Source organism: Pygocentrus nattereri, chromosome 1 (genome assembly GCF_015220715.1).
Source record: "Pygocentrus nattereri isolate fPygNat1 chromosome 1, fPygNat1.pri, whole genome shotgun sequence".
Lineage (NCBI taxonomy): Eukaryota > Metazoa > Chordata > Actinopteri > Characiformes > Serrasalmidae > Pygocentrus > Pygocentrus nattereri.
The window spans coordinates 57,042,488-57,055,891 of NC_051211.1; the positions used below are offsets into that span (position 1 = coordinate 57,042,488).

Here is a 13,404-nt window from a genome sequence, read left to right on the forward strand (position 1 = left end):
CTTGGTTTGAGGTTTCTCCCTTCTTATCTCCATTTTTGTTTTCATTTCACTCTAATCAGAAGGCATGGCCTTGATCTCAGCATTGTGTTTGGATTGCCATTTTCTTTTCTTTTTAAAAAAAAAACCCTTTGCACTTTTCCACGAAGCTCGATTAAGCAGTGCCAGTAATTATCGGTGAAGTACAATACTCTCGAAGACTCGTACTCGACGATCCAATCAGCTCAAGCATTCGGCTCTCCTTCATTAGATTGTTCCTTTCTGAAAATCTGACGCTGCCCCCGCCTTAAGCCATTAGTCTGCAGCGCCTCCTTAGAGGCCTGTTGTTTGTGTCTGGATTGACTTAGACTCGGAAGGTGAGAAGGTCATGTTTGCCAGCTCTTGTCTTGTTGGCGATGCCACACTGCATCCTCCCCTCTGAATGCCTTTACTCCTGTCTGTCAGTTCTGCACTTTTACTCTCTTATCTGTGTCTTCTGCTCTGTCTCTCCTCTGTTCCTTATCTAGCGCTCTCGTTGACTTGACTTTCACGCCGGACAGCCCTGCTCTCTGACCGAACTGCTGCTAATTGAGGAGAAATTGAGTGGTAGTCCGTAAACCAGCTACAAGTCCATGGACCAAAAGTTTTTTTTCTTCCACCCACGGTGGAAAATCACCGAACGTAACTGAGAAGGGGTGGAGATCTCTTCTGCCTGAGCGTCAGGGAGCAGGGTTAGCCGGTCTCTGATACTGTGCAACATGAGAGAACCTCGTCAAATGCTCTACAATGAAAATGCCTGCGAGTAGATCGTGCTTCTCTGGCATTCTCGCAATTGCACATTTGGAGTTTTCCGTGACCGACCAAGCAGTGTTGTGCGTGTGCATGGACAGGGTTGCCAGATCCTTTGCAGTTATCCGCAAAAACGCCATGTAATCATCCTCATATTTACTGTGGGAAAGTTCCAAACGATGCGATCGTTAAATGATGAATGAGACCATGCTGTGTGCTGCGGATCTGCAGAGGATTTGAGTAAAGAGGACAATGTATCTTTCAGCCCATACCATGTGGACACCGGACATGCACCCATTACCCCACCACAGATGGACACGCCCGCACACACGTGTACTGAGTAGGCTCCCATTCTTACCACTCCACACACAGAGCAGCGCTCTTTAGGGTTCACAGTGATCTTCACACTGATCTGCCACGGTGTGACCAAAGCACAGATGATGACTGGTGCAGTATTACGTTTGTGCTATATGTGCAAAGGTTTGTAGACACCTGATGTTGACGGGCTTCTTCTGAAATGCAGTAACCGCCTCGACTCTTCTGGGATGGCTTTACACAAGATGTTCAATGGAAAAATGATCTTCATGAGTAAAATCATCTTGAATGTAGTCAATAGGGTTAGGGTTAGGGTTATTCTGAGACTGTAGTAAGAATATTGTAAGATTATCTTCCTGTTTCTGTGCATTTTTACTTGCTTTGAGTCATTTTATCCAGTGAAGGTGTCTTATTGCATTGACAGGTCATTTTACTTCTGCTGTGAAATAATGAAAGTAATTTTGCATATTTTGAGAAATGTTGCTTAAAACCAGTAAAATTATGTGTCAATGGAATAAAACATTTTCTTAAGACAAGATTACATGAAGTACATAAAAATGTCTAGAAATAAGAGAAATGTGAGGCGCCTCATAATGAGGAATATTCATTAACTACATTTAAGATGTAGCTGTATGGATTTGCTTGCACTTCCAGCAGTGTTAGTGAGGTGAGGTTGGATGTGGGATGTTGGATGGATCAAACACATCACTCACAACTAGAGCTCTGCTACCAGACCTGAGCCTGAAAGGGCCCAACATAACATAAGGTTTGGGCCGGTTCTCCCAAGCAACATTAGGCTCAGGCTGGTTTTTATTATATTCATATAGTATTATATTTATAGTATTGTATTATGTTTATAGTACAGTATTATATTTGTCTCTCAGACTCTTCCTCATAAAGTTATGTTCTAAAGCCGAGTTCAGTTCAGAATAGCTCTCTAAGTTATGGGTGGACATGCCCTGAATTAAATCATGTATGATGATGTTTTGGGTCAGTGAAAGTTCAGAGCTACTTTTTTAATCATTTTCTTATCCAAATTACCATCTTACCAAGTTTTATTATGGGGAATTTAACCTGTAAACTGCCTGTGGATGTGTATTGATCTGAAATATCAAAATTACATTATATTTTCCCTCCTGTTTGTTAAGCTAACTAGAAATGTTAAGTATTTCTACCAGAGTAGTGAAGGTATCAGTAACTATATAGATGCTGTTTATTGATGACAATCAGTTCGACTAAAAAAAATTACATGGATAATAAATGATGTTTTACAATTTTACACAAATCCTGTGTTACAGATACAGCACAACATTCTCTGTTGATGTTCTGTAAAGCTCTATCTGGGACAGTCCATTCCTGTTAATGTTAATGCGGGCGAGTGGGTTCAGGTCAGGTTTGGGTTTCAAATTTAGCCAAAGGTAGATGGAGCTGCATCATTTCAGGGAATGATTGTGCATGGTGACCTTAGGCCAGGGCTGGAGAGCGCTCTAGCAGCCTGGTGATTTTCTAGAGCTTCCCATTCTATTCCTTATATGAGCCGTTTGTCGAACGCCTGTGTCACACCAGCACGTGCACCTTAGCTGAATTTCTGCATTAGAAGGGGTGTCTGGAAACTTTTGGACATATAGTTGCAGACCCAGGCTTGGCCAGTAGATGGCAGCTCTCTTTAACAGGGGCCAAGCGCTGCAGCGCCCTCAGCTGGAGGACAGACAGATAGGCTATGAGGCGTCTCCCGTGCTGGCAGGATTGGGCCGTATACTTTGAGAAAGCAGTGATGGCTGGAAACTGAACACACTGTCCTGAATGTGTTCAGTAACTCATTCCATTAAAATACATAAAGAGAGTAACTTATTCAGAAAACATCTGGAATGCGTCTCGGAAAGGCAGATATGCTGAATCACCTAGTTTTCTTTATTCAGTGCTTCTGGTTGCTGAATTTCTTCATTATTTTTTGCATAAAATGGTGAACAGACTTCCTGACGACTACGTGCAGACTTGTCGGGTTACCGGTGCTCCACAGTTGAATTTTCCAGTGTCTCATTTATAATAATTGGAAATAATGATGTATTTTCACAACCACAATCTGCCATGATTGGATTCTAGACGGTGAACTGTGTAGCATTTCCTCTGTTCTTTCATTAATAATAATAGTTTAATCATATAAAAACAATAGTTCACGCCTCAGACGGAATCGGACTCCATTTCCCACTATGCTTCAGGAGATCACATGACTATGGGCAATTGCCTGCATCACTATGCATGACAGTCTCCTGATTCTGACTCAACACACCTGTTCAGGATGACCTATTTAACTAGTATTTAAGCCTGGGCTGTAGATAGTCAGTGCGAGGTATTGTTTCCTACTGAGAATACTGAGTGTTCTCTTTGTGTGTATGATTCTTTGTTTTTGACCCCGATCTTTGCTCTCTGTTATTAAACCCGGTTTGCCTTCTAATCTGCGTTCGTCTGACTCCTGTGTCCACATAATAAATAGGAATATTTAGTAAACAGACATGAATGGTGTTCATGGTATGTATTTTAATTAGTAAGTAGGTGTTCTAAACAGATAAAATAGTTCACTGCCACTGAAAAGTTTGAAATGTACTGATATTTTTATTTTGTAGACAATAATACAAAGTAGGTCATATATTATTAAATAGTCACCGAAGGATGTTTTAGATATTATGTTTGATATGTAATCTGTTATGTTTTGGGGCTCCTGGGTGGTGTAGCCTTTAAAGTGTTGGCCCTGTGATCAGGAGATCTCAAGTTTGATCCCTGGTGATGTTACAGTCGGCTGCAGCCAAACTGACCTCTGTCTTTCCTCTAGTGAACCTAAACATAAGATGACCAATATGTGTTGTTGCTTATTACTAGTAAGTACTACAGAATAACAGACTTCCATCTATTCATCCATCCATTATCTTCCGCTTCTCCGGGGTTCGGGTCGCGGGGGCAGCATCCTAAGCAATGAGGCCCAGACCTTCCTTTCCCCAGCCACTTCCACTAGCTCCCCCGGGGGATTCCGAGGCGCTCCCAGACCAGCTGGGTGATACAGTCACGCCAGCATGTCCTGGGTCTTCCCCGGGGTCTCCTCCCAGTTGGACTTGCCTGTGACACCTCCCGAGGGAGGCGTCCAGGAGGCATCCTAACCAGATGCCCGAACCACCTCAGCTGACTCCTCTCGACGTGGAGAAGCAGCGGCTCTACTCCGAGTCCCTCCCGGATGACTCAACTTCTCACCCTATCTCTAAGGGAGAGTCCAGACACCCTGCGGAGGAAACTCATTTCGGCCGCTTGTATTCGCGATCTTATTTTTTCGGTCATTACCCAAAGCTCATGACCATAGGTGAGGGTGGGAACGTAGATCGACCGGTAAATCGAGAGCCTTGCCTTATGGCTCAGCTCTTTCTTTACCACAACAGACCGGTAAAGAGCCCGCATCACTGCTGACCCAGCACCAATCCGCCTGTCAATCTCCCGCTCCCTTGTACCATCACTCGTGAACAAGACCCCGAGATACTTAAACTCCTCCACTTGGGGCAAGAGCTTATCCCCGATCCAGAGAGGGCTCTCCACCCTTTCCCACCTGAGAACCATGGTCTCGGACTTGGAGGTACTGATTCTCATCCCGGCTGCTTCACACTCGGTTGCAAACTGATCCAGCGAAAGCTGAAGTTCACGGCCTGATGTCCCCAATAGGGCCACATCATCTGCAAACAGCAGCGATGTGACCTTGAGGTCACCAAACTGGACACCCTCCATCCCCTGACTGCACCTAGAAATTCTATCCATAAAAATTATGAATAGAATCGGTGACAAAGGGCAGCCCTGACGGAGTCCAACTCTCACTGGGAACGAGTCTGACTTACTGCCGGCCATGTGAACCAAATTCCAGCTTTGTTTGTACAGGGCCTGAATGGCTCGTAGCAAAGAGCCATGTACCCCGTACTCCCGAAGCACCTCCCACAGAATACCCCAGGGAACACAGTCGAATGCCTTCTCCAAATCCACAAAGCACATGTGGACTGGTTGGGCAAACTCCCATGCACCCTCCAGAATCCTGGAGAGGGTGAAGAGTTGGTCCAGTGTTCCATGACCAGGGCGGAACCCACATTGCTCCTCCTGAATCCGAGGTTCGACTATAAGCCGGACTCTCTTCTCCAGTACCCCTGCATAGACCTTACCAGGGAGGCTGAGGAGTGTGATTCCCCTGTAGTTGGAACACACCCTCCGGTCCCCCTTTTTAAAAAGAGGCACCACCACCCCAGTCTGCCAATCCAGTTACACCGCCCTTGATGTCCATGCGATGTTGAAAAGGTGTGTCAGCCAAGACAGCCCCACAACATTCAGAGCCTTGAGGAACTCCGGATGGATCTCATCCACCTGGCGCCTTGCCGCCCAATGACGTCTCCTGTCAAAGTCAGCAGCACACCATCTCCACTATATACAGTGCTAGTGGCACACTACTTTTCCCTTCTGAGTCGCCTGACGGTTTTCCAGAATCTTTTTGGAGCTGACTTAAAGTCACTTTCCAAGTCCTCACCAAACTCCTCCCACACCCGGGTTTTTGCCACAGATCACTTGGCCTGGCCATACCTGTCAGCTGCCTCTGGTGTCCCACAGACCAATCATGCCCAGTAGGACTCCTTCTTCAGCTTGACGGCATCTCTCACCTGGGGTGTCCACCACCGGGTTCGAGGATTACCGCCCCGACAGGCACCAACTACCTTGCAGCCACAGCTACAGTCAGCCCTTCAACAATGGAGGAGCGGAACATGGCCCATTCTGAGTCAATGTCCCCCACCTCTCCCGATATCTGGTCAAAGTTCTGACGGAGGTGTGAGTTGAAGATCAATCTGACAGGTTCTTCTGCTAGACGTTCCCAGCAAACCCTCACTATGCGTTTGGGCTTGCCTGGTCTGACCGGCATCTTCCCCCACCACCTGATCCAACTCACCACCAGGTGGTGATCAGTTGACAGCTCAGTTCCTGTCTTTACCCAAGTGATCAAAACACATGGCCGCAAGTCCGATGACACGACTACAAAGTCAATCATTGAACTGTGGCCTAGGGTGTCCTGGTGCCATGTGCACTTATGGACATCCTTGTGTTCAAACATGGTGTTCGTTATGGACAAACTGTGGTTTGCACAGAAGTCCAAAAACTGAACACCACTCGGGTTCAGATCAGAGAGGCCATTCCTCCCAATCACACCCCTCCAGGTCTCACTGTCGTTGCCCACATCAGCGTTGAAGTCCCCCAGTAGGACAATAGAGTCTCCAGGAGGAGCACTTTCAAGCACCCTTCCCAAGGACTCTATTATCTTCATTGTTTCTTGAAATGATCTAATAATGGAATAAAACACTTTCACTAAATAAATTCCTTAAAACAAGCAAAAATGTATAAATATGGTAAAATATTCTCAACATTCTCATAATGAGAAATATGAGATATGAGTTTTTTGCAGTCTACAGTTTCCTAGTATCCTACAAATTATTTGAACGAGCATTTCAGAATCATTTCATAAGTTTTTCTGCAACAAACTTGATTTTATATCATTAAAAATATCGATATTGGAAAGTATGCTGCCTTTTCGAAATGTATCATGGACTGAATACAGATAGTTCTGAATGCGCCGTTACTGGTGCTCAGTTACAGCCCAGCCCTGCCCAGTTAATACTGCACTCATTCAAGCACACATACGTTCACAGCAAGCACATCCCCATCTGGTCCTACGCTGACTTACACACATCAAGACAAACACTGCAAGTCCCTAGAAAACAATACACACGCGCACACACACCTGCATGTACACTTTAATGGTGTGATGGGAGGTCAGCGCTGCAATAGCTTTGATCTGTCTACCTTTCTTTAAAGCCAGCTGACCCGTCCGCCTCCACCCCCTCGTCTGTGGTAAGACCAATGGTACGAACCGACGGTAATCAAACCCCACCCTCACGCTCCACCCCTTCATGTACTTACCCTCCCCATCACCATTAACATCAAGCCTCCAGCATGTCCCACCCCTGTACACACCAACACACAAACACGCTGAGAGCTGTTGTGTGTCAGTTGCATCGTTGCATCCCCTCCCCTGTGTTTGATGCCTCCTTGTTACTGATGCACTGGTGATTATGTGCTCATTGTGATCTCTGTGTTATACTGCTGCCCCCTGCTGGTGTGCTCTGGTATTACACTCTACTGTCAGGGTGCAGTCAACCTCTGAAGTCATTCCGTAGTCTGCGACCTGCCCATATTCGGTACTCTGGGTCTGAGCTGGTTCTGTGTATGAGAAAAATAAAAGCTGTGCTAAACAAAATAATTCCAAACTTTTGTCGTACATAGAATTTTCACCAGAAAACTGTTTAGCAGTCGGAGTACATCAGGCTCCCACTCCTGCACAGTGAAATGAGTGAAGCGCTCAGCAAACATCTTGCGAAACAAAATTCTGAAGGGTTGTGCGAAGCCGAAAGTGCCTTTGACCTTTACCAGACTTTTTGTGATTGCCTGTCCACTAATGCAGGAGATGCTGTGACATTGTTTGAAGTTCCATGACTGAAGGAAAATGATTCTATCACAGTTCTATGATGACGTGCAGCTGCCGCTATTTAAAGTTGAATTAGAAAATTTGATTAAAACCTTCTGCTTGAGACCTAAATATAAGATAACCTGTATGTGTTGGTGCTCACTACTCGTACTACAGAAAGCAGCTTTTCAGTCGGCAGCTGTGACAGAAGAACAGCTGAACAACCTGGAATCAGCCAGAAATGAACCCAACACCATTCGCCAGACGGGTCTGATCTTCAGAGTCGGACCAAATCAGACTGAGCCGTAAAACTGACCCAATATCAGGTTCAGCTCAGTTTGGTCAGTTTCTCCAGATCAGTATTAATGTTGTTTTGTTCCAGCCGGTCTGTGAAGCTTCTTACAGCCCGTTTAGTCTGGCGAATGGGGTTGGGTTCATTTCTGGCTGATTCCAGGTTGTTCAGCTGTTCTTCTGTCACAGCTGCCGACTGAAAAGCTGCTCAGTGGTGACGACAGTTTGGGAATTTAGCGTCGTCTCGTCTTCAGAGTCGGACCAAATCGGCTGTCGGTCAGATGTGATCTTAACAGCGTCTGTTTTCTGTTTGTGGCAAAGTAAGAAGTAAAAACATTCAAACAGCTCGAGCGACTCCTACAGCTGTCAGAGTCGTTGCTTAGCAACAGCATCTCAGTGGAGTGATACAGTGTTGGTGAGAAATTTGTGATGTTCTGGTGAAATAAAAGCAGTCAGCTTGATTGGTTGAGAAGCGTCTAACTAATATTTCGTAATTATACATCAGTTACTTCCAGCCATCATCTCTGCAAGAAGTCTGCTGAGGCCTTGAGTCTAACACCAGCCTGAGGCCTGGGGCTCACCAAGCCGGTGTTCAGGACCAAGCGCTAAGTGTCTAACTGATGATCGCTTTCCGTCAGCTCACTGTCGCCTCACACCCCCTGTGATAGCCTCAAACTGTAAAACTGCAGCGTTCAAAGTAAATATTTAAAGAAATTCAATTTAAAGCTTCAAATGTTTGTTTTTAAGCTAAACCCAGTGTGTTAAAGTAAACTGTGGTTAGTGGAGCTAAAAATGGATACGTAACATTTGTCCACCATCATTAGGAATTTGATAAAAAATTATTTGTGTAATTTGGTCATTTAATCTAAAAAGTAAAATGTCCATTCCTAGCGCTACTGGTAATTCTGTGTGTCCTCTTGCTTTGCTGGCCTTGTTTTTGTCTCTCTCCTTGTTAGCCAGCTCTCACAGCCGACCGCCAACACAGATTCCTGCTCCGTTGGCCGAAACATGCTAATGAGGACCGACTAGAACCATCAGTGCTGTAAACGCTGCACTGACTTCGGGTGACGGTCAGCCACCAATGCTCACAAATGACCTGACAGCTGACAGTGACCCCATATCCTGGCCCTAAAACTGCCAAAGCCTCTTACGACATTTGAAAAGCTTTCCCGTTTTTGTGGGGTGTTTTGGTGAGGTCCGTCAGCAGCGTGAGTCTGCCTGCCTTTTGGCTCATTAATGACTGTGATTCAGAGGAAATGTGTCCATACGGCAAAACATATTAAGTCTAGAACATTTTGTTTATTACAGCACAGCAATTTCCCAAAACATGGTTCATTTTTCCCACAAAGAAAACCAGCTCAGAGCCAGAGTTCCTAATAGGGCATGGCGCCGCCTACAGGCTGATGCACAACCTCCACAAGGTCTACAAGTAGTCAGACATTAGCTGTTAACTGTAAGAAAGATATCTACCGTTCATGATTTAATGCATGATCCATTTGTCCTTCTTTGTGCAATACTTGTTGGTTGTAGGTCCATGTGTGCACACCTGGCGGTCTGATTTCAAATAACTACATTTTCTTTTAATAGTTACCAAAATGCTGCTGATAGAGATGTTAGAGATTGGTGGCTGTTTGGAGAGTCTTATAAAGTGTCTGGTTCAAAGACATACAGAGAAAAGCTGAAATGTCGTCCAGTATTTTATAAAAGAGATCAACAACTCATCTGTCTGGTACAGACAACTTTGCGTTGTCAGAATGATTCTTGCAGCTCCTTGATCTTGTTCGTACTTTGCCAGATGTGCATAACGTCACTGTTGCAAGGCCTGTAGTGAGATAGTTAATAGTCAAAACTGTAAGTTATACCATTTAGTCAAGACATTATATGAATATTAGAATAAATAGAAAAGTTCAAGACGCAGTGGCCCTTATTCACCAAAACTGCTTACAGTTAAACGTGATCAGAAAATGACGGCACGTTTCACAGACGGCGAAAGCTCACCTGTAGGTGGAATCGTGGTCTGACCGATACAGTGGTTGGCATACAGTATTGGCTGATGTTCGTGAGCTGTGGTTTTAAATGGATTAGCATAAGTATAGCTGATAATGTGCTGGAAATTAGCTGCGTTTTGCCACTGAGTCACCAGTATTTGAGCTTGCAACAGCTGTGCAACTGGGAAGCCCAATGTATAGAATCCCCTGTTTAATTTTACAACAGCTGTACAGGCTGAACTGGTGAATTTCAATAGGAAGCACCATCAAGGTTAGCATTACAAACATGCAGACCCTACCCACAGCTTTAGAATATGAACAATGAGAATGAGAACAATGGCATTCCCTAAAAAAATGGTAAAAAATGCCACGAAAACAAAAACAAGTGAAGAACCGAAAAACTTTTTTTACTATATAAATCTACAGCACTGTGTGAAAGTTCCAGGCGTCTAAGCAAAGTTTTAACCAGTTGACCTCAGCAGTGAGTTTATCACAGTATACATTAGAATAAAGTCATATTCATAATTCAAATAAACAGAAAAACAATAAAAATAACAAGCATTTATTGGGTCCATATTTTTCCTTGACACCTCGTTAATATCATCAATTACATCATGAGCTCAATTTACTGAGCACTGATTGGTCAAACCAGGAGCTGCTTTTTAACTACATATAATACTGGGCTTCCTCGAGGAGGAGAGGCTTGGAGATGGGGAAACAAACACACCAACATCCAGAACATCACTGTTTATATATATAATCATTATTAATTCATATTCTATACATTTTGTTTATTGAAATATTAACACTTTTCTCAGCAAATAAACACAAACTACACAAATAAATAGATTTTGAAACGTGTCTTGGGGGCCTAAGACTTTCGCACAGTATGTTTACATAAAAATGTACTCATAGAAATTCAAAACGTTTCTATTGGTTTGTTTGACATGTTATTTCGACACTGTATAAAATAGCATGTAGGCTTTTTGCCTTATGTTTAAAAAAAGTTTTGTTTTATTGACAATGATGATATACGGTATATGTACTATATATATAGCAGTTATTATTAATACATATACTAAAACAAAAATATAAATATACAATGACAGTTTTGAAAATTGCTTAATTTGTGGTTGTGTAATCAAAGTCATTGTCACCAATAGCAAAGAGAAAACCAGAACCCGGAAGATAACGCCAGAATCTCCATCACCTTCTTCCGGCTCTTTCGAGTGATGAGACTGGTCAAGCTGCTATCTCGCGGAGAAGGAATCCGGACTCTGTTGTGGACCTTCATCAAATCCTTCCAAGTAAGCAGTGCCAGAGCTCACTAAGCTGAGGAACAAGCCAAGAAATTCAGCCTCATTGAAGAGAAAAGAATGACCAGACTGTCTGTCTCACTGACCAGACTGTCTGTCTCTCTACAGGCTCTTCCATATGTAGCACTGCTCATTGTGATGCTCTTCTTCATCTACGCTGTTATTGGAATGCAGGTGAGTAAGACTTCACTCAGTATCTGCTGTCTTCATTTCCTGGTCAGCACCTATATGTCATCATTAATCTGTGCTTGTCTGGTATTGGGAAGTGATTAGTGGTTGATCAGTATTTGTTTTTTTATTACCAATACTTTATGGCCTGTGGCGATGTTTGAACTGACCCTTCAGCTGACAGACAGTTTTTTACTATGTAGCTTTTTAAACTTTTATTTTCCTTTTAAAGTTGCATTTTTACGTATTTGATGTATAAAACATAGTGTAATGTTATGAAACTACATTTCGGAGACTCAGTAGAAGCTGGCCTAACTTGGCCCTTTGCCCATCATAAACATTGGTCCCCTGAGACAAAAGTTTGGGACCCCTTGGCTTAAAACAACCAATAACTGATACATTGAAGTGATTTTGAACAAATAAAAACACCACAAACAATTTTAGAGTTTTGAATAAACATATCATCTTTTTCAGTTTTTTTTCTTTTTTTATCCTCCCAGAAACAGAAAAAGGCATCCAGACAGGATTCAGTCATGTTGCAATTTGCCATATAGTGTTTCTCTACTGTAGACAGAGTAAGAAATACAGAGAACATGCAATTGGCTCAAAATTGAGCACTTTAGCGCCCCCCAGTGGTCGATTCAAGCCACATTTGCTGTCTGCCCTCAGGGTGTCTTTATGTATGTACATACAAATTTATCACAATCAGACACTCCTTGATTAAGTTTTAGCCAACTGAGTCATAAAAATTAAGCTCACACTGATTTGTGTGTTGCGGTGCAGACATACTGTGTTAAAAACCTTTAAACCTTAAAAAGCATTTTATTATTATTATTATTATTATTATTTAGTTTCATATTACATGGATGGTTTCAATTTTGAAATGATCCAATGAAGATCCAATGGAAATCCATGGACGTTAGTCGTCCTATATATCGCTCATAATCTGAATCCAGTATAATGTCAACATGGTTTTTGGGCACATAGTTTGCCCCACAATGGCCGGTTGTTTTGAAATTTTATAGAGTGATGGACAGTATGTTGCGTAATATTCGCCAAAGTTAACTCTGACAAATGCTTGAAATCAGATAAAACTAACTGGGCAGGGAGAAGACAAGCACAGATAGTTAAACGAGGCTTTATTAAAGTGGGCAAATCCAAAAGAGTGGTCAAAATAACGTAAACAAGCAAAATACAAAACATCAGAGTGGGGAAATAGTCCAGCGTTCGAAGCACGGCAGATAGATATCAGAGGCAAGGCAAAAATCGTAAACGGAAGAACGGCAAAAAGGTGGTACACGGAGAACACAGTCATAACAAGAACACTGTAGAGTTGGGACAGAACCACAAACAATACTACAACAGCGAACAAAGGTGTTATATATACTAGGGAGACCAGGTGAAGGCAATCTAGAACTCAGGTGCCTGAGATCTGGTTAGAGTCATATGATCCTTGGGACATGTGATGCAAGAGTCCTGGGCATTATGGGAGTTGGAGTCCGTGGGTAAGTTTTCACTGTCGGAGACATGAGTGGTCATATATTCCAATTATTGAACCATCTTTAAACCAACCCTGCAACCTAGCCAGCTCCATGGATTGTTTTTAACAGTAACCCAATGATAAAAATTGGCCAAAAAAGGAAAACATTAATAAATATCTCCAGTTCTACATGTACCAGCTGATCTTCAGTAGTGATATCAGCCAACTTTTTCTTAATAGCTCCTCTTCCTCCTCACTGCACAGGTGTTTGGGAAGATAGCGCTGAGGGACAACAGCCAGATCAACCGAAACAACAACTTTCAGACCTTCCCACAAGCTGTGCTGCTGCTCTTCAGGTCAGATCTCCTTCCATTCTTCTCTCTTTCTTACTGTAATAGCAACCTCCAGCTGGCAGATTTGTCCATGCCACATTTCTAAATCGGTCTGGATCATTCACCTGGGCTTCATGAATGTTCATTAGCAGGGAATCAATTGTTTTATGCCAGCAGTAGAGGACACTCCAGCTCCAACATCTGAAACCACAAATAGAGC

The 13,404-nt window shown here is 43.2% G+C and overlaps 1 protein-coding gene across 20 annotated transcripts in view; it reads left to right on the forward strand.

Moving 5' to 3' along the window:
• Nucleotides 1–13,404, forward strand: part of cacna1c (calcium channel, voltage-dependent, L type, alpha 1C subunit) — a 367,076-nt gene that overhangs the window by 329,136 nt on the left and 24,536 nt on the right. For 18 of the 20 annotated variants that reach the window (XM_037537542.1, XM_037537538.1, XM_037537555.1 and 15 more), the window contains 4 exons: nucleotides 6,961–7,008; nucleotides 11,052–11,195; nucleotides 11,313–11,378; nucleotides 13,117–13,208. In XM_037537542.1, coding sequence (XP_037393439.1) covers nucleotides 6,961–7,008; nucleotides 11,052–11,195; nucleotides 11,313–11,378; nucleotides 13,117–13,208 — 350 coding nt within the window. The remainder of the gene's footprint in view (nucleotides 1–6,960; nucleotides 7,009–11,051; nucleotides 11,196–11,312; nucleotides 11,379–13,116; nucleotides 13,209–13,404) is intronic. The other 2 variants (XM_037537573.1, XM_037537570.1) reach the window with 1 other exon arrangement.